General features: G+C 44.3%; 2 protein-coding genes across 2 annotated transcripts; both read right to left on the bottom strand.

Moving 5' to 3' along the window:
• Positions 1 to 7,018: 7,018 nt before the first annotated feature.
• LOC134291167 (uncharacterized) lies at positions 7,019 to 8,402 on the bottom strand. Its single transcript, XM_062858559.1, has one exon. The coding sequence runs from the start codon at positions 8,382 to 8,384 to the stop codon at positions 7,566 to 7,568; it is 819 nt and encodes a 272-aa protein (XP_062714543.1). The 5' UTR covers positions 8,385 to 8,402; the 3' UTR covers positions 7,019 to 7,565.
• A 5,410-nt stretch (positions 8,403 to 13,812) lies between these two features.
• Positions 13,813 to 19,514, bottom strand: LOC109404500 (DNA topoisomerase 3-beta). The gene is made up of 8 exons (XM_062858558.1): positions 19,336 to 19,514; positions 18,381 to 19,128; positions 18,142 to 18,270; positions 18,009 to 18,080; positions 17,276 to 17,873; positions 16,166 to 16,820; positions 15,972 to 16,099; positions 13,813 to 14,808 (listed from the first exon to the last, which is right to left on the bottom strand). The coding sequence occupies exons 1-8, from the start codon at positions 19,424 to 19,426 to the stop codon at positions 14,659 to 14,661; spliced, it is 2,571 nt and encodes an 856-aa protein (XP_062714542.1). The 5' UTR covers positions 19,427 to 19,514; the 3' UTR covers positions 13,813 to 14,658.
• Between the last annotated feature and the right edge of the window lie 1,686 nt (positions 19,515 to 21,200).

Genomic DNA, 21,200 nt, shown 5'->3' with positions numbered 1-21,200 from the left:
TGTACTCAGGAGATATTGGGTCGTAATTTCATTAAACAGCGGAAACTATATAGTGCAGGAAACTACTGTAGAGAAATAACTTTATTAATTAAACTAGACTAATTGACAAACGAACGTGTTCACACATGAATGGCGTATCACTGAATGGAAAAACACATTGATGAATGGCGCGCAAGGGAATCGCGCCGTCGCAGCAGGCGGTGCTTTGTGCTGCCAGATGCGAAAGCTCACAGTTGTCAGCACAGCCGTAACGGTTAGAGCATCTTGATCGTTGCTCCATCCAATACTCCTCCTCAACGATCTCCGCTGGTCAGTCCTACCATACCAGCGAACTTCCGAAGCTTTATCTGCCCAAGTGCCTTGGTGAGCAGATCCGCAGTCATTTCCTCAGTGGAGCAGTACAACAGCTTCAAGATTCCTGCGTCGCACAACTCCTTCACGAAACACTGACGGGTCTCGATGTGTCTGGAACGCTTGGTTGTCCGTTCAGAACTGACGAACTTGATGCAGCTCTGGTTGTCCTCCCACAGCGTCACTGGCTTGAACGAAGGTTCTCCGAAGTCCTCGAAAAGTTTCAGAAGCCAAACTGCCTCTTGGCTTGCCTCGCTCAACGCCACGTACTCCGATTCCATTGACGACAGTGTCACGAAATCCTGCAGACGGCTTGTCCACGAAATCGCTCCTCCAGCGTACATGAACACGGTACCGGTCGTAGACTTGCGAGACTTCAAATCGCCCGCCCAGTCCGCATCCGCATAACCAACCAGCTTGCCTTCAGGATCTCCGTATCTTAACTGCCAATCCTTTGTACCTTTCAGGTAGCGGACCACTCGTTTGGCTGCCACCCAATCGGCTTCCGTTGGTGCACACACGCTTCTCCCCAAAATGGACACACTTGCAGCGATATCCGGTCTCGCGCAGACAGCAACGTACAGCAACGCTCCCACCAGACTCCTGTATTGCGTGTTCGTCTTCAACGGAGGACTGTCTTCTCTGGTCTTGATGAATCCATCCTCCATCGGGGTTTTCGCGAATTTTGCGTCACCCAGACCGAATCTATCAGCGATCCGATCTATGTAGCTTTCCAGCGAAATGCCGTACTTACCACCTTCCTTTCGGACTTCCATTCCCAGGAAATATTGTCGTCGCGGTTGAAACCCGAAGTTTCCCAACACCCGACAATCGAATTTTCTCAAAATCCATACGTGAAACCTAACGTCGGACGTAGTGCGCTGGACAGCGGACCTGGTCCTCTATCCAGCGCACTGTGCCCGACGTACGTCCGACACAGGGTTTGGGAGAAACATCGATTTTCGCGTGTCAAAAATTCCGATTTTCAACTGCACGAACAATAGTTCGCGTCTCCTAGGTCGGCCATCTCGAACTCCTTGCTCAGGGCTGCGTAGATCTTTCCGATCTCCTCCTCGCTGTCGCAACCGACCAGAATATCGTCGACATAGACCAACAAGTAGATGCACCTCCCGTTGACGACCTTCGTATAAAGACACGGATCAGCTCGACTTTGCTTGAATTTGAGCCCCAGAAGCACAGCATGCAGACGATGATTCCAGCACCGAGCCGACTGTTTCAGCCCGTAGATGCTTTTCACCAGCTTACACACCTTCCTCTCTTGTCCTGCGACCTCGAAGCCACCCGGCTGCCGCATGTATAGCTCCTCTTCCAGTGTGCCGTACAAATACGCCGTCTTCACGTCGAAGTGTTTCAGGACCAAGTTCCTCTTCGAAGCGATGGCCAGAAGCGTCCGCAGCGTCGTCTGCTTGATGACCGGTGCAAACACCTCATCGTAGTCCTGCCCGTATTTCTGGTTGAAACCCTGGGCGACCAGACGAGCCTTGTACTTCACAGCCTCTCCAGCAGCGTTCCGTTTGATCTTGTAGACCCACTTGCACCCAACTGGCTTCCGTCCAGGCGGGGGGTCCACCAGCTTCCACGTTCCGTTTTCCTCGTGAGACCGCAGCTCTTCCGTCATGGCCTTTCTCCACTCAGCACTCTTTTCACAGCTCAAGGTTTCCTGAAGCGTTCTCGGCTCCGTCTCCTCCTCTGGGGGAAGAGTGCCTGCCACGAAAATTTCCTCAATCAGACGCCGTGGAGCTATACCCTTCGTTGACCGTTGAGACCTTCTTGCGATTTCGTCCATCGGAAAACCATGGAATGAACCTTCAGACGCTACTGAATACTCGGAAACATCCAACTGCTCTTCATCCGGTTCTTCTTCATCACTACTTTCTTCGGCTCCGGGTACTGGAACAATTTCTTCAATTTTCTTCCCCTCAAGCGAAATAATGACTTCTTCTTTCTTCATTTCAGGAACCACTGACACTTCTAATTTGTCCTCAGGAGATTCCAGTTCCTCCTGGCGCCCGTGGGGCACTTCTTCTTCACGCACTTCCACGAACTTCGCATCACGACTTATCAAAACCGTATCGTTCTCGGGATTCAGGAAACGATATGCTTTTCTCCCCTCCGCGTAACCGACGAAGACCAACTTCACTGCTTTCGGATCCAACTTTCTTCGTTTCTCCTTCGGCACATGAACATACGCCTCCGAACCAAAAACGCGCAGATGAACATACGACGGTTTCTTGTCGTGCCACAACTCGTACGGTGTCTTCTCACGAACCGACGACGGAAGACGATTTTGCAAATAGTTCGCCGTGTTCAAAGCCTCACCCCAATACCTCTTGTCCAAGCCCGACTCGAGAAGCAAGCAACGAACCATTTCGACTTCGTACCGATTCTTCCTCTCCGCTTTACCGTTTTGCTGCGGCGAGTACGGCGCGGTTTGCTGCAAGACGATCCCGTTCTCGGCCAAAAACTGCTTGTACGCCGTGCTCGAGTATTCTCCTCCTCCGTCCGTACGAATGATACGAGGATACCGGCCGAACTGATTCTTCACCAGACTGCAATACTCACGCACTTTCATATCAACTTCTGACTTCGCCTTCAACAAATATACCACTGTGTAACCGCTGTAGTCGTCCACCAGAGTAACGTAGAATCGATTACCGCTGGGTGTGGCAACTTCCATTGGACCACCGACGTCCGAGTGCACAAGATCTCCGACCGCTGACGATTTACTCTGGGACTGCTTCGGAAACGAACTCCGACTCATCTTCCCTTTCAAACAAACGCCGCAAACGCAATTCACACTGCACTTCTGAAGCTTCAGACCGAATCCCATTTCGTGTCGCACTATCTTCGCTACTGCTTCCGGATCACGGTGACCGAGCCTACGGTGCCACAAATGCTCGCACAATTCTGGATGGTTCACAGTCGACGCCAGTGCTTGCTCCGGGAACTGCTTCAGTCGGTATAACCCACCACTCCTCCCGCCTACCAGGACTGCTTCCTTGTCACGAAGGACTCGACAACCCGTTTTCTCGAATACTACACTGTACCCAAGATCATAAATCTTACCTACGGACAGCAAGTTACCTGCGAGGGACGGTACGTGGTACACGTCGTTGAGCGTAACGTTCATCCGGACGCCACTTCCCGTTATCGATGCCACCTTTCCGGTTCCAGAACCACCGGACTTGATGCAGTGAAACTAATCGTCAATATAACAGTGCCGGGCCGACTCAGGACACAAGAGACTCCGGCAATCCCAGGGTCGGCTAGCTACTGGGTAATCAAGGGCTTTTCGCGATACAAAAACTAAGAACACGGAACTTTCACGTTACTTACATATTTATTAAAATTCCTAATTGTGTCGTGTGCGTGTTGTTCTGTGTAATAAAATTTGTGTTAATTTGTTAAGTGTGGCCTATTTCTAACGTTGGTACCGGTACATACCGCTGCTTGATGATGGTGGGTTCGTTGGCCGACACAGCGACTCCTGTCCAGCTGTGCGGCCGGAAATCTCGCCGGATGACGAGGCGAGCGGGGCCGGTACTCGGCCGACGGGACCAGCGGGCGTTGCTGGGGGGGGGGGGATCACTGGCGTCTTCCCTCGTGGACGCAATCGGCCGGCCGTGGACTAACCACCTTGGACGGCCGAGAGGGGAAAGCTCCTTTACGATTAGGGCCTTCGGCCCGAGCTGTTAATCCTCCTATGAGGACTGGCGATCTTTGACGGTTAGGCGCGGGAACCGTTCCCGGTTCCACGGGCCGAGCCGTGTGCTGGACGGAGACCTATTTTAGGTCCAACAAAAGAGGTCCTAAAGGACGATTCAAATTAAAAGCTAGGTCCTTATGTAATGTGCAGGGTACACAAATTACCTGAACGGTATTTCCCCGGAGCTAATTGTAGCCCTTGTTAAGGGGGGGGGGGGTGTTCACTCTTTGAAAACTATATTTAACCACTGCACAAACATGACATCTACAGCACACGGACGCCTGATTAGAATTGCTGCCGATTTAATGCAATGGCCTCTTATTCTTTCGTTCTCCCTTATCCCGTCATTACACATATTTCCAATTTGTTCCTACATTCTGCTATATTACAAAATTGGTAGCAGCCGGCTTTATTTGCAGCGGTACTGAACCCTATCACTTCTGTGGTATTTCCTTCTGTTTTTGCACAAGAAACGTGTAGGGTCCGATAAATACAACAAATACAAAACAAAAATCAACAATTTGTAACCAAACGGTTACACTATCCACCACCCCGATGAAAAAAATGCGAAAGCGCGAAGAGATTTTGCATTTTTTTTTTCAATTCACTCTTTCAAGTCATCTTCGGCCGCCATCGGTTCGTGGATGTATAACAAACAATTCACAATATTTATAAAATCAAGAAACAACAAATTAAAAATGTACTAACTGCTATCGCGCGATATCATAATTAAACTTTACAACAAATTAAAAATATAAATAATAAAACATGCATAAATATTTTCTACGTACGTGCACAAATAAACAAATTAAAATCAAAAAATGAAATAAATTAAAACATGCCGAATATGTACATAACAATTTAAAAATCTTATAAAATATCCCGTATTATTGGTAGACAACTCTATTTACACGTTGCGCAACGAAAAACAATTTTACAACCCTATTTAAAACTATTTACAACACATAGATCACATTCGATCTGCACGGCCGAATCCCCTGGCGGGATTGATTCGCCGGCGGGCAAACTGTTTGACACAACAGTGACAGTGACAGTTTGCGAAATGTCATGAGTCTGTCAAAGTGGACTGACACAGCATCTCTATTGTTCGTTATGCTTATGTTTACTTTATGCTGTGCAGTCAAGAATCGAAGTGTAAAGTGCAAAAGTGGCCCTTTTCGTGTATTTGTGGTAAGTAATACGTACGTTCATTAATGAAACATATCGAAGACTAATCTTCGGATGTATATGTGTCTTTTTAGGTGAATGAAATCGATTCATTCTTGGGTTGTTGGGCTATGCGGCAACAATCTTTGCGACGAAAGATTGGCCCATAGCAAACCCATAATGGTCCCGGGACCTTGATGACCACCCGAATAAAAAATACAGTAGAAAAACCGAACGTTGTATTGTAACAGTACTATTTAGAATTATATTTTTACAATAGACACCACTGTAAAAATAAAAATACAAAAACAATAAGATGTAATGTAGACACCCATACCGTGAATTGTAAATAAGATTTTTACAATATATTATACAGGTTGTTAAGTATCGTAACAATATAAAAAAATAGTTTTCCCCATATATATTTTTTTGCAAAACCATACATTTTATTGTTAATGAATTGTTCAAAATACTGATACGTGGGTTTAAATATACCATACATTGTATGGTACATGAATGGTTTCAAACAATAAATTGTACCCTAAATAAATAGTTTTTAATTGTAATGACACTACTGGTTATACATTTAATCAAATGGTTTTGGAATGGTTCTCTTTTGTTATGTTGTATTGTTTTACATTACATACGCCATATATAGTTATATTATCTTGTCATTTTCCGTCTCTTAATGGCATCTTAGGCTTACTAGATTTATTAGAATGCGCTTTGGGAGTTCTCCAGAGTGTTTTGGACAACCCTTCATATATAGGATCGCCCACGTCTAAGTCTGAATAGTCTCTGATTGCATTAACAGTTGAAGCTTAGGCTCCCTTTGCCCCACCAGCCAGATAACCGGGTTTTGCAAACTAAGCATTATTTGTGGCAACACTTTGAGCGGCATGATGGAACTATGCCGAGCGCGCTAAGTGTTATTAGACCACTAATGTAGTTGCATGAAGTGGGTGACGAGGTACATAAGTATCATTACAGCGTGCTTAACCGTTATTGCAATATTGAGGCACCAGTTTGACTAAAGTTTGAAATACATAACAACTCATGAGAAAACTGTCAAGTTCGAATCAAATATAAATTAGGTTAAAAAGCGAACCCGCAGACGAACCTATATTAGAAGTCATTTCAGTGTTCAGTCCAGTCCATATGTTAAAGATGGCTCTACGTCAAAGATAAAGTTTGTCAACCGCATTTGATTCGATTGTGGTCGAAGGCAAGTTCACATGAGAGAAGAGGAGAAAACTCCCCTAAATGCAAATACAGAAAGAATAGTGTTGAACTCATCCACTGATTTACGGTAATCTGACCTGCATTTTTCCGGGTTGGCCTACATTCGTATTTCTCTCATCGCACTCTACACACCTAGCCCGCCATATCTCTTGGACCCCTGCTTGGACCTGCAGTTCTTAGGACATCTGGTTTACCACTGATTTAAACATGTTATTGACTTTAAATTAATGTTTCAACTTATTCACTTTTTTCTCTTTCCTTTCCTTTGCATAAAAAAGTCACTACCATCAACAAAATCTGAAACTGAATAAATAATTAAAAATTCACGGAAAAATGTTTCGGAAAAGTGAATGGTCCAAACGTAAGAAAAACAGAATGATACATTGTTACATTAAAATCCAATGTAAATGTATAGTATAGCGAACCATTTCATTACAATACACTTTATTGTAGCTGGTACACTGTATGGTGCAGGAATGGTTTTCACCAAACATCCTATGGTTAGTTTTTATCCGGGCATTTTGGCGGAGCAAGACGAAATCAGGTAAGTTCAGTGTACACTGTGAAATAATCAACCCATCTCAGGTGATTGATGTTTATTTTAGACTTTGGCCAATTAAATTCAAGTTGGGCGATCCCCTTCCGGCAGTTCTGCAGGTGGGGAAAAGGAGGTAAAATATTCAATCCCTCGCATTTTCCGCCGGTCCCGCCAACCCCGGTATGGATCCCCGATTATAAATCAAGGTAAGTTTGATCTAATTTCCACGCATGCTAGCCTTTCTTCACGACCGATCGGAGTCTTTCATCCGTCGGTCCGACTAATCTAGGACTAACAGCTAACGATTCCCATAACAACTAACACAATCGACTAACAATTCCATAGTCCTTCGGTGTTGAAAATTGCTAAAACGGTTCATTTCCTCTTTCTTTTCAGATCTACATTCGTCCAGCGATGTCTGCCGCCGGTGACTGGGGATAGATAATTACTCCCGCACCTCACCGGATAGATGGCAAACTGCCTAAGAATAGAATGTGAAAATGAAAAGAAAAATAAATTGTTTTTTTTTTAAGTAGAAATTTAGAAGTGTTTCTTCTTTTTCTTATTTAATGAAAACACCTTTTGGGGGGTTCCAGGTGTGCGTCCGGAACTGGGATTGTTCAAAGAAGGGTAGATTTCCAAAATCGAAGTAGGTTCGCTGCACAGTTCTTTGGCCGTAGGTTCCGCTCGAAGATTTAGGTTGGCCTTTTTCCGGATCTTGAACGACCGGGTCTGCTTTCGGAGGGATTCGGGGTTCGAAGTTTGTTGTTTGGAAGTAAGGAAAGCTTCACCAGGTAAGTCTCGGGGAAATTTCGATGAATGAAGCACCGACTTACTGGTGTCAAATTCGGGAGAGAAATAACCAGAAGAATAGCGTGACACAGGGCTCCTTTTCGTTCCCTTTTCGACCTGAAGCAGGTCTTCCGAATCAGATTCGGGCTCGCTGAAGGACATTTCGTAGTCTTCGGAATCGGAACTAGGTATGATCAACTCGATCTCTTCCTCTGGTTCTGATTCCGGCGCCCTATATTCGCAAGTCGCGCTGGGGGGCAAATAGCGAGAGTTAACATCGCATGTGACGATGTTCATGTCACGCATAAACAGGTAGATTATTCGCTTAATTTTTATGACGTCTGCTGGCATCATCACCCCCGAAGTCCTTTGCTCCCGAATGGTCGACAAAGTTTCTTCGAGGTCCAGCTCTAACTCCTCTAGCGGGTAGTTAGGATGCGTCGAGAGCAACGGACGAGGCATTTCAAACCATTCCTCTAAGTCCGACTCGTCCGCATCGTACGTCGACGGCTGCCAATTGATTGGTTTATAATTGGCTTCAGCCTTTGCTCGTCGCTTGCGAGTCATTGTGTAAGAATCGGATGAGTGTGTTGTGGGTGAAAAAATAAAATCATAAAACAATGGGACGGATCAAAACAAACATGTTAAAATAGATTGTGCGATTGCGTTGTCATGATGAATGATTGGACAAAAACAGTGAAGTTTAATTATGATATATGTTGCGTCAATACATAAACGGTTCACGAAACACAAAATTTGCCAACATCAACAAATTTTTGGACGGTAAAAACGAAAATCAAGAGCAAATGTGTCCGTGATGTGCTCAGGACCTCTTTTGAAGCAAAAGCTTCGTAATATCACAGTTAAATCACCTGAGTTTAGGACAGTGCGTAAGGGGCGAGACATACGTGCAAGCACGTATCCCTGCCACCTCCCGTCGGCAAAAATCGTTAGATTTTTGTATGCTACTTCGGTCCCTTGATTACCTTTCGCGGACTTTTGGCTGGGTGCCAAGTGAAACTAATCGTCAATATAACAGTGCCGGGCCGACTCAGGACACAAGAGACTCCGGCAATCCCAGGGTCGGCTAGCTACTGGGTAATCAAGGGCTTTTCGCGATACAAAAACTAAGAACACGGAACTTTCACGTTACTTACATATTTATTAAAATTCCTAATTGTGTCGTGTGCGTGTTGTTCTGTGTAATAAAATTTGTGTTAATTTGTTAAGTGTGGCCTATTTCTAACGTTGGTACCGGTACATACCGCTGCTTGATGATGGTGGGTTCGTTGGCCGACACAGCGACTCCTGTCCAGCTGTGCGGCCGGAAATCTCGCCGGATGACGAGGCGAGCGGGGCCGGTACTCGGCCGACGGGACCAGCGGGCGTTGCTGGGGGGGGGGATCACTGGCGTCTTCCCTCGTGGACGCAATCGGCCGGCCGTGGACTAACCACCTTGGACGGCCGAGAGGGGAAAGCTCCTTTACGATTAGGGCCTTCGGCCCGAGCTGTTAATCCTCCTATGAGGACTGGCGATCTTTGACGGTTAGGCGCGGGAACCGTTCCCGGTTCCACGGGCCGAGCCGTGTGCTGGACGGAGACCTATTTTAGGTCCAACAAAAGAGGTCCTAAAGGACGATTCAAATTAAAAGCTAGGTCCTTATGTAATGTGCAGGGTACACAAATTACCTGAACGGTATTTCCCCGGAGCTAATTGTAGCCCTTGTTAAGGGGGGGGGGGGGTGTTCACTCTTTGAAAACTATATTTAACCACTGCACAAACATGACATCTACAGCACACGGACGCCTGATTAGAATTGCTGCCGATTTAATGCAATGGCCTCTTATTCTTTCGTTCTCCCTTATCCCGTCATTACACATATTTCCAATTTGTTCCTACATTCTGCTATATTACAAAATTGGTAGCAGCCGGCTTTATTTGCAGCGGTACTGAACCCTATCACTTCTGTGGTATTTCCTTCTGTTTTTGCACAAGAAACGTGTAGGGTCCGATAAATACAACAAATACAAAACAAAAATCAACAATTTGTAACCAAACGGTTACAGCAGGTTCCGTCGGCCAGACAGATTTCCGCACTTTTGCTTCGATCCACGTTGCTCAGCAGCTTCACGTCACTCGTCATGTGCGAGGTCGCTCAGGAATCCAGGTACCACTTTCCGGACTCGCACGGAGTCGCCGCGACCAAACACATTTCCATCACTCCACTGGACACTTCAGCTACCATGTTCGCTTTTCCCGTGTCTTTCACTTTGTCCCTGTCCGACTGCTCCTTCCTCTTCGGACAGTCACGTTGGAAATGTCCGGGCTGGTGACAATGATGGCACACAACACTTTTCTTCTTCCTTTCGAATTTGTTTTTGCCACTCATTATCTTCAGAGCCTTGTCACTGCTCTCCACACCACCCCCACACACTTGTCGACGACGCCACTTTTCGCGTAATTTGCTCTTCACAAATTCGACTGTCACTTCCGCCTCCGGTCGACTCTCAATCACGTTAATGAGGCTACCGTACGACATCGGAAGGCTCGAGAGAATTAACGCCATAAACACTCTGTCCTTTAATCCTTCCCCCATCACTTCCAACTGATTGTGCAATGCCGTCATGTCGTTCAGATGATCCAGCAAATTGCCCTCTTCCGATAGCCGCATCGAGCACAATTTTCGCAGCACGTGTAAAGTAGATGACAGTGACGGCTCTTCATGAATTTTCTTCAACGAGTCCCACATCTCCTTTGCAGTCGTCTTCCTGATGATGTGTACGAGTTGCGTATCCTCCACAGCCAGACCGATCATGGCCCGAGCTTTCCCGTCCTTCAGGGTCCAGTCGGCCGTCGGCGTACCGGGCTTGTCTTCCACCACAACACTGAACAGTTCCTCCTTCACCAGGAAAAGTTCCATCTTGAACTTCCACACCGCGAAATTATTGTCATTCAATTTTTCGAACGATACTTTTACGTCCGCCATGTTGCTTCTCACACACACGCATCGTCGCTACCGAACCGAAAAAAATTTCACGAGATGCAACTTCGATTCCACCGGAAGATTGTTCCTACAGCTTCCACTACACTACCGGGACCATAACCTATTGGGCGGTTCTTTCATTAAACAGCGGAAACTATATAGTGCAGGAAACTACTGTAGAGAAATAACTTTATTAATTAAACTAGACTAATTGACAAACGAACGTGTTCACACATGAATGGCGTATCACTGAATGGAAAAACACATTGATGAATGGCGCGCAAGGGAATCGCGCCGTCGCAGCAGGCGGTGCTTTGTGCTGCCAGATGCGAAAGCTCACAGTTGTCAGCACAGCCGTAACGGTTAGAGCATCTTGATCGTTGCTCCATCCAATAGGAGAGCGGGGATAAACACGAGTGGAACGATTTTGACGAAGTCCGTTCAGCTGCTTGGTTTCGCTGATGATATTGATATTATTGTTCGTAAATTAGAGACGATGGCGGAAACGTACATCCGACTAAAGAGTTAAGCCAGATGAATCGGATTAGTCATTAATGTGTCGAAGACAAAGTACATGATGGCAAAGGGCTCCAGGAAGGAATCACCGCGTCCGCCATCCCGAATTTATATCGACGGTGATGAAATCGAGGCAGTTGATGAATTCGTGTACTTGGGCTCACTGGTGACCACCGACAACGACACTAGCAGAGAAATTCAGAGACGCATTGTGGCAGGAAATCGAGCTTACTTTGGACTCCGCAGAACTCTACGATCGAATAAAGTTCGCCGTAACACGAAGTTAACTATTGAAACCACTTTTGACCCCGGGAGTCAATCGCTCCGACCCAGAGGGGGACGAGCCTAAGCCCCAAGCAGCTGGTCTGAATGGTCCATACTCAGCAAGTGATACATTTGCGAATGTAACATTTCGTGAACCGACATGCTCGGGAACGCTCCTCGAAATGCTGTTCATTCTCTTGTCCGGTTCGATACGAGAGCGCAATCAAGAGAGAAGATGCTCGATGACGCTAATGAAAGCGATGCATTCGGTAAGAATATTTTATTGTCATAATTCTTTTTTATTGTGACTACACAATCTGCAACGTCATGAATACAGTTAAATTAAATAGTAGTTCACGTTTTTAAAGCGAAAACGCATTAAATACTGATAAAAATAACGATTATTCACAGTTGTCCCAAGCCAACGATGAGAGATCATCGGTAAGTGTTACATATAGTGATGCCCGCTCATCGCCGCAGCTTGTCTAGATCGGAGTATCTTCGTTGTGTTCCTTCGTGAACCATGCGACTCGAAGAGAGAACATACACCGCTTGGTAATTTAAACAGAATCAACAAAAGGGAAGAAAAACTACCGAGTGGTTCACTTATCACTTTTTCGACCAAACACTGCGGGGACGGCCAAGGTCTGCAGCAATCTAACGTTGACCTTCTTCGGATCGATGGCGAATCGGGCCGGCAGGACGACGGTACCCGGTGAAAGGGGTTTCGACGAAGTATACCGGTGGTCGGAAATCGGAGCCTAGCGGTGGCTTTTTGCGACTACGGCGCACACTTGTCACCGAGCTGAAGATAGTACGTACGATTGAGGTGGCCTCCGGACCGACCGAAACGTGGCCGGTTTGAGCTGATGATCCGACCAGATCCGGAACCAGTCGTGGCTGTTGATGGCACTTGGCGAAGCTTGGTAACGTAGCTTCTATTCCGGAATCTTCTATAACACGATTCTCTTCACGGGCCAAATGACCCACTCGTTAACAGGCACGTGGAATGATCTCCATGGACAAACTCGGAAAAAATCTTCTTGGGGTAATGCACACCGGTTGATAGATGCCACTCGACTGCCCGTCCCTCAGGCTATCGACTCCTCTCAGCCCCTAACAGACACTCAACCTCCCGATGCGGGTGACCGTTTTATCCGCCCTTTTATCGCCGCCACGATCAGTTTGTCACCCATCTTTTGTTTTGCGTTCGGAGCGTTAGCGCTGCAGCCGCCCGCACCGTTTGAATTAAACGTTGGCTAGCTTACATTTTATGCACCTACAGTCCCACGTCATATTGTGAAAAATCAAAATGTTACCGCACGGTAACACTATCTATAAAACGCTGGTTAGACCTAAAGACACTGTATGCTAAAGACACGAAATCTGATGATTGTTGCTGTTGATGATGATTGTCGCGTCATGACGATGATGCTGTCGAGCAATGCTTTTAAAGCGCGTTTAACAGGTCTCCTGCTCGATTGGAATAACATTGACAGCAAATTTGGAATTGCAATTGGAACATTTCGTGTCTTTGCATATAGTGTCTTTAGTTAGACCGGTAGTCCTCTATGGGCACGAAACATGGACCCTACATGCAGAGGACCAACGCGCCCCACGAACTCTCTTGCAATCGGTGATAGACGGCAGCATAAAATTTTAGAGATTATCTTGTAGGCAGCGCTCAGTAGTGTGATCGCGTGGTAGTTCCCGCAATTTAACTTGTCGCCCTTTTTGTAGATGGGACACACGATATCCTCCGTCCATTCCTCCGGTAATACATCCTCCTCTCAAATCTTGTGCTCTCAGGAGGGCTTCTTCACCGCTTAGTTGTTGATCTGCTCCAGCGGCTTTGTTGTTTTTCAATCTCTTGGAGGTCAGAGGCCGGAAGTCTTTCGTCCTGTGCGCATACTCCTAGATCTGTTACCACGCCGCCTTCGGTATTTGCAACGTTGCCATACTGCCAACGTGCTCATTGTAATGCTACCGGGAAACATATCAAATATGATTCGTATCAGACGCAACATGGGACTGACATGCGATGAGGGGTAATATAATGCGCCACTGAAAAGTTTGCTATTTTTTCTACTGAAGGTCGTTCTTTATTTGTTCCCCGGTAGAAAATATATATCATATTTTCTTCAAGCCAGACGTCCTTTATGCCAAATGTGCTTAGCTTATTCGAAACGTACCTACCCTCTACAGAAAGACGATAACAAAAAAACGAAAAGTTTCAATGTTTTACTCACTTTATTTTAATTTCAGCATGAACAATACAGCAACTACATCAAATATTTATGTTTTATCTAGCTGATTGTTAGTGCTAAATGTATGTAGAGGAAATGTCTACAACTTCATTAGCCGTAAAGCCGTCAACCCTAGTAATTTTGCAATTTATTTATTCAGATTTTTATAGAAAAGAAAACATTCCAGATGAGCTTTTGGGCCTTATTGCACGGCCGCTATAGGGCACTGCATTGATTTGATTTTGTATTGTATTTTGACGTTTCTTGGTCTTGTTGTTTACAAAATTTCTGTAAGATAAAAGAGAAGGACGGAATTTCATACAGTGCCCTATGAAATGAACATATAGATGGCGACACCATAACCTTATGTGTTTGACCGAATTGGACAGGTGTCACAATGTCAAAGCCCTCATACGGTGACTCCTTTGTTGTAATGCGCTCACTGCCAGAAAAATTGGCTTCAGTAATCCATTCAAAAATAACGTTTGCTGGAACAGCTGGTTTGCCATATTTTAACCGTAAAGTGACACCCATAATAAGGGCCTTTATGATTTTTTCGAGACAGGTTTTTGTTTTCGCGTAATTTGTTAATTACCCCTGAAGGAACATTTAACTATGAACTATGCATGCATCTTAGTTGGAAACTAAGCTTTTTCTTATTTTTGGCGTGATGTTTTAACTGGAACGAAACCTGTGCTCTATGAACACTTTCATTCAAACTTATTAACCGAGAGCAATATTGACTAAGAATGTCAAAATGTACGTGATTGACGGCTTTCCAGAATGACTTAGAAACAATTGCCTAGTACAATAGGAGAACACTTATACTGATCAAACAAAATAGGCCGCGAGTTGAGCCATCTTGTCCTTCGGTGGCTTGTTGCGCCCTCTGCCACTTTTACCTCCGCGCCCGCGCACACTTCGACCCCTGCCTCGGCCTCCCTGCGCTCGACGCATCTCCACTGCTTTATGTTTCTCAACCTGTAAAGTAAGAACGGCAATTAATGTCGAATGTATGTTTTCCCGACGGTGCACTGTACCGATGTAGACATTGACACCGGAAAAAACGAACGGTTTCTGTGCAAGTTACACCAATTGACCGTTTTTGTCGTCGCGGTTGAAACCCGATGTTTCCCCACACGCGACAATCGATTTTTCTCCAAATCCATACGTGAAACCTAACGTCGAACGTACTGCGCTGGGCAGCGGATCTTGACCCTCTATCCAGCGCACTTTGCCCGACGTACGTTCGACGTACGGGTTCGGAGAAAAATCGATTTTCGCGTGTCAAAAATTCCGATTTTCAACTGCACGAACAATATGCTAAACGCCAATGCCAAATTACATCATGGAAAATGTTTTATTCCCATATGTATACTAGTGTGGGTCATCGGAACCGTTTTCTCAGATCAAAGCTTTTTTGGTTCCGTTTCGGGTCCTAAGTATCTCTGCAAAATTTGAGCACGATCGGTTGCGTCTACACTTTGCGCATTGCAATTGAAATTTGTATGGGATTTTGTATGAAAAAACATACTTTTTTGCATTTTTGTCATAAGTTGAAAAAGTTTGTCTGAAACTTTTTAACCGATACCGTAAAATGATAGCCTAGGATATTCTGAAAAACTTTGTTGAAGACCGCAAAGCGATCCGATGCTTGTGAAAATAATTATAACCAACGAACCGCATGCATGTGTTTATGTTTTAACATGTAAAGGAATAACAATAGCAACAAAATCATGCTGTTTCACCAAGCAAGCAATGCCAACGCTATAACTTTTTTCATAAGCATCAGATCACTTCGCGGTCTTTGACAAAGTTTTTCAGGACACCCAAGGCTATGTTTTCACATTATCGGTTACATGGTTTTAGGAAAATTCGAGCTTGTTATAAGAGAAATGCAAAAAAGTGTGTTTTCTCATGTAAAACCCCATACAAACTTCGAAAGCGATGCGCAAAACGTAGACATAACCGATCGTGCCCAAATTTTGCACACTTATTTGAGTCCTGAAATGGGATCAAAAAAGCTTTGATCTGATGGGATACCATTGAATTTTTCATTTTTCCATATAAACGATGACCCACTCTTGTTTCTTAAGATTGCTTAGTTGCTACAAAAAATCACTACATATGTACGGAAAACTCACCAGCGGAATAAAATCTTCAAAGCAAAAAATGCACCCTTTCTTGTCTGTCACATCATCTTTGAAAGGAGTCTTCTCAGCTTTATAAATGGCAGTTACTTGCTGTGCTCCACATTCCTCACAGGAATCACCTGAAAATGTTTGGAATCATAATATTTTGAGGTTTACGTCTATCATATATTCTCTATTTGTACTACCTTCTACGTTGACTTTCACAGCATCATCGAAGCAGTTGATGATAACATCGCAGAAGTTGCACACAAGCCGCCAGCTCTTCGGAGACATGGTGCAGTCCAGCACGAGGACACCTCGGTCACACTCGATGCAGCTCGAGACGCCCAAGCTAGATAGCGAATGGGCACAGGTCGGGTGTGGACAACTGTTGCAACCAGAGTTTTTCGGCATATCCCTGAATGGAGGATAATTGTAGCAGTACGGACACAGGGGATACGATTTTCCCTTAGCACCATTTGACCATGCTAGCAGCTCGAAATCATCTAGTGGGCACTTGAGTTCACGATAAACTCGCACGATTCCCTTTTGAGGCATTGTATAAGTTTCATCGCACTGTGAACAATGCAGTCGAGCTGGTTTCGTCTGGATATATTTCATATAGCGGCGACATTTACCGCAACGTGATAGTGCTTTACCCGAGGAACACAACGATGAGAATGTTGCCTCGAATAGTATGTCCATGTTGCTGATGTTCTGCACGAAGTATAGAAACTTTAGACGGAAAATTTCCACTGCATGTTTCAAAACGCAACGGTAATCTGCTGATCCGTGCGCTATGAGATTCAGTTGTTGTTCCACCGCTGAACGCATTGTAGGAAGCACCAGCTCCGGATCAATCTAAGGACAGAAAAAAATGCATAATTTGTTATTCGTATTTAATTTAACTTAGACTCAATGTATAAATAAAGATCGTCGATCATGGCTTACGCAGTTATTTAATCTGTTAAGTGAATAAACAGATAAAATAAACGTTTGTCTAGTACAGAAATTTTCAGATCGTGAAAGAAAAATAGAAGTTTTGATCACATCCATATTTCGAAACGTCTCGAAGTACCTCTTTGGCCATATTTAAAGGCTTGAAGGGCCGCATGTACTGTTCATGAAAAATCTATCATTGATCTCGTCCCGTATCAACCAAAAATTCATAAAGAAATTCACGAAAACTCTTTCCAATAATATTAGCAAAGGATGATTGATAAAATTTACCAAGGATCTCTACAGAAATGTTCAAACGAAATCATAAATATCAAAACTTCGGCTAAGGTCAAAATGATTTTAGTTGACTTACATACCTTTCGGTATCCATGCACCAGCACAATGCCCAGATTCGTAGGGGTCAGCGTACGTCCCCCACCGATTGCAACGTAATTTCTTTGACAAATGTTGTTGATATGTACCGGAATGGAAGCATCTGTACCGATACCATGCTTTTCCATAAGTGAGATGAGCTCCGACTCGGTCAGATAGTCTGGCGGTCCAGTTTGGCTTTCAACCAGCCGAACGTCGTTGATTTTAACTTTTTCGTTCACCGTAAATGGGGTGATGATTTCATTCTTGTTGAACGCTTGCCACGTCATAATCTTCGTATAACCAGCATCGATCAGAACACTTGATGTGTTGGTGAATAGTTCATTGTTGATTTTGAACTTGGTGGTTGTCAGTCGATACTTAAGATCTCGCGAAATGGTTCCCAGGAAGTGACGACAGATGTAATCGTACAGGCGCCAAGTGTCCCCTCCATCCAATTCGTTGCGCGATGCTAACTTCATTGGAGTGATCGGGGGATGGTCGCCAGCATCGTTTCCCTTGCGAGGACTGTTCATATCACGCAGAATGTCTCGAGCTTCCTCGCCGAATTCTGAAGATGGTTGAAGGAGCTTCACCACGCCACTGGAATAAAAGTTGTTTTAAAATTACTAAAAGCCTCAAACAAAAAGATCAAATTTGGCATTGGAAGGTGTTCTTTCATATTCTCCATATTTTACACTAACAGATCATAAGAATTTCTTAGAAGAGTTCACTTACACTAAATCAAAATTTGCTGGATACTGAGTAGTTTCAGTACGCGGATAACTGATGTAGCCACGTGTGTACAATCTGAAAACAAGTTCAAAAAATGTAAATTTCAGACATCAGGGTATATCAGATAAGCACATACTTTTCTGCTATCTGCATTGCAGAATGTGGACCGATACCCAATCCTGCGCTGGCAGCCCTCATCAATTCAACAGTGTTCAAAGCCTGAGGTCTGCTGCGAAACGTTTCCTTAGAAGTTACGCTTTCGACTCTGGAAATAATTAAACAGTTCATTTATTTTGTGACGGACAAGAACAGAAATAGCAGTTGTTCTGCCAAATTTCGTATTATGGACAGTTACTGAATGTTGAATGTACCCACAGAGCTTCTTTTTGGTCCTTCACTTTGTTCAGGAACATGCAGGCAACCTCCTTCTCGAAGATCCGCACCCTGGACCACTCAAGCTTGATCTCCGGATTTTCCCCCACGGTCACCTGGACGTACCAGAAACTCTCCGGTTTGAAGGTTTGAATTTCATCGTGCCGTTGGACACAAAACCCCAAAGTCGGTGTTTGACACGGACCATAGGAAATCAACGAAGCGTCCAGATCGGCGTACTTTCCCTGGAAGAACTTGGTCTGGAATCGAGTGAAGGCACATCCAATCCTCAGATCCAGTTCCTGACGAGCGTCGACAGATTTTGCCTCGTTCTCGTTCGGATGTATGAGATTATCCATGGCATACTTTATGTCCTTATCGGTGATGGCCGAGAATTTTGCCCTGTAAGTGACACGGTTGGAGAATACATTCCGTATAACACCGGACACTGCCGCCATAACTTCGAAGCAGATGTTCTCTCCTTCTTTGTCGCAATCTAGCCAAAGGATCAAATATTCGCAACCTTTTGCTTCCTGGCTCAAAAAAGCTGGCATACGCAGATTCGGAGTTGATTCCTTTTTCTCCGTCGGGCAGGAGAATAACTCGGCCGGATCCACTTTATCCCACGAGTTGAACTTGCCAACGAATTCCAAGCCCATGATGTGTCCACACACGGAAGTCATTTTGAACTTTACCTGCTCGCCGCGGAAGTTCCCGTACCATTCGTGCACTGAGCATGCATTGTTTGAACCTGTAAAATTGTACCAATGTTATCAAATAATCATGCAAACCAAGTAAATTTGAAGAGAGTTAAACATGTACAATGAGATAAAAATAAAGCCGGTTTTTACAAAACCACCGCCCTGTACTAATATGACCGTAAGTCACTGTAAAACAAAACAGCCTTAGTTTTGAGGGAGGAAGGTGTGCTTTGGGTTTACATCATTTTATTGCTTACCCTTACGGCTGGAACACTTCCCGTTACTTAAAATTGTAGCCAATGATGCCGCCAGCGACGGCTTTTCAGCTACCATCAATGCAGACTTCATTTTCGGATGAAAAAATACAATTTTCCGGAACAACCAGAATTTCTTCCCTTTTGAACAATATTTTTTGACAACTGGTCATGTTTACTAATTCTACACGCAAAATTTGATTGTTCAAAACATTTAAAAAAAGGCTGTCTAGTGTAAATGGAGCTGACTTAAGGTTATACGGGAGGCCGTGATATTTTTGCACTGCAAACTTTATTCACAGACACACAGACGTAACACTCTTCAAAACGGCTTGGCACATGCATTTAACGATCAATTCAAATTTCATTTGATTTGCGCGATAGTTCCACCAGATGCGCTAGTGTTCGATCGCTTTGACGTTTGCCAGTGTACACGTTGCTGAATGATGCAATCGAAAGTTACAGGCGGTTTGTGTAGTAGTGTGCGTGTTTGACAAACATCAAATCGAAATCCATTATGGCCGACAGTGTCGCGCGCGGTTCTACCAACAGGTGGCAGTGTGCTCATAAAAAAGACACAGGGCAAAAGTTTTTGAGGAATTTCCTCTAAGTGTTACGTCTGTTTGTCTGTGCTATCACCAGCGGCGTCATGGTCGCATTTTTTTCGCAGTCAAGTTCGCAGATTGTGAATAATCCTCGGTACTCACTTTACGTAATTTATGTTTAGTCCCTTACTGTCAGAGCTGTCAGATCAGTGTAACACGCTAAATAAAATTTACACAAAAGGCAATTTACACGGAAAAAAATACAAGGTTATGAATATTTATTGGGTACCGGACTGGTCACCGAAAATTTGATCGTTTTCTTTGGTACATCGAGGTCTTGAAATTAGTCTATGCTATCACGCCGAGGACCTGGGATCGAATCCCACTCTCGACATACTCACAAAATGTGTCGCCTAGGGTTAAAAATCTCGTTAATACAGACAAAAAATCAGAGGGGTGTGTGCAAGACACAACCGCATGACGTAAACTACGTAAAGCAGTTTGTTATGAACGACATAGGACTACTATGCAATTTCTTTGAATCAATATTAGAATTTGTAGTGGCTCATAGTTTTAAAAATCGTTAATTTTAACAAAGTAAATTCTGCAAGATTCTGGTGGATTCTGGGGATTTGATTTGGAAATATTTATAACAAAGTTTGAAACATAAGCAAAGCCTGAAGAAATTCCTTTATAGCTATACACTGTACAGTAGACGTTCGCTCGGTGCAAACGGTTTAACTGCAATGTTTTTTAACTGCAAGTCCGCTAAGTGCAACAATTTTGCAGTTATCGCACCGCTATCTGTCAAAAACAAAACGTCAACAGAGTTGCGATGTTTTTTGGATGCACTACAGCTGCATTTCGATGTTTTTGAGTGCATTCAGGCTGCGTCCAGCAGCAATTGACAACTGTTTGACGGCTGTCAGTCGTTGCAGTTAGCGAATTTCATTCGGTAACTGAAACGTAAACATGTTGCACTTATCGAACGTCTATTGTACACACAAGAAGAAAGCGTACTCGCCAGATTCGGTGACACGACCAGATGATAAGACAAGCTGTTCCATTTAGTTTAGGAGTAGTTTTCGAAATTCGGCGGATTTGACACTTATGTGGCCAGCGTCACTTTGTCAGAAAATCTACCGTTTACTCTTTCTTAACCCTTTATAAGGCAGTTGCAACTATATTGCCACCTACTGTTTGTATTTTTATCTGTGTTGCAACAATTTATTTCGAACTTTTTTTTTTGGTTTACGCAAAATTGGGATTACCAACAACACCTGGTATTTTTTTGGTGCTAAACAAAGCTTTAACAACAATTTG

This window comes from Aedes albopictus, chromosome 3 (genome assembly GCF_035046485.1).
Source record: "Aedes albopictus strain Foshan chromosome 3, AalbF5, whole genome shotgun sequence".
In the NCBI taxonomy this organism is placed as follows: Eukaryota; Metazoa; Arthropoda; class Insecta; order Diptera; family Culicidae; genus Aedes; species Aedes albopictus.
Note: the sequence above shows the minus strand (reverse complement) of the source record. Positions and strands in the feature narration are given on the sequence as shown.

Bases quoted from the DNA above. Each gene is read 5' to 3' on its own strand.
- LOC134291167 (XM_062858559.1), bottom strand. From the start codon at position 8,384: ATGACTCGCAAGCGACGAGCAAAGGCTGAAGCCAATTATAAACCAATC.
- LOC109404500 (XM_062858558.1), bottom strand. From the start codon at position 19,426: ATGAAGTCTGCATTGATGGTAGCTGAAAAGCCGTCGCTGGCGGCATCA. The intron at 16,821-17,275 runs GTATGTAAGTCA...TTCTGTCCTTAG, and splicing joins TGGTGCATGGATACCGAAAG to ATTGATCCGGAGCTGGTGCT. The intron at 14,809-15,971 runs GTGAGTTTTCCG...CTTACTTTACAG, and splicing joins TTGAAGATTTTATTCCGCTG to GTTGAGAAACATAAAGCAGT.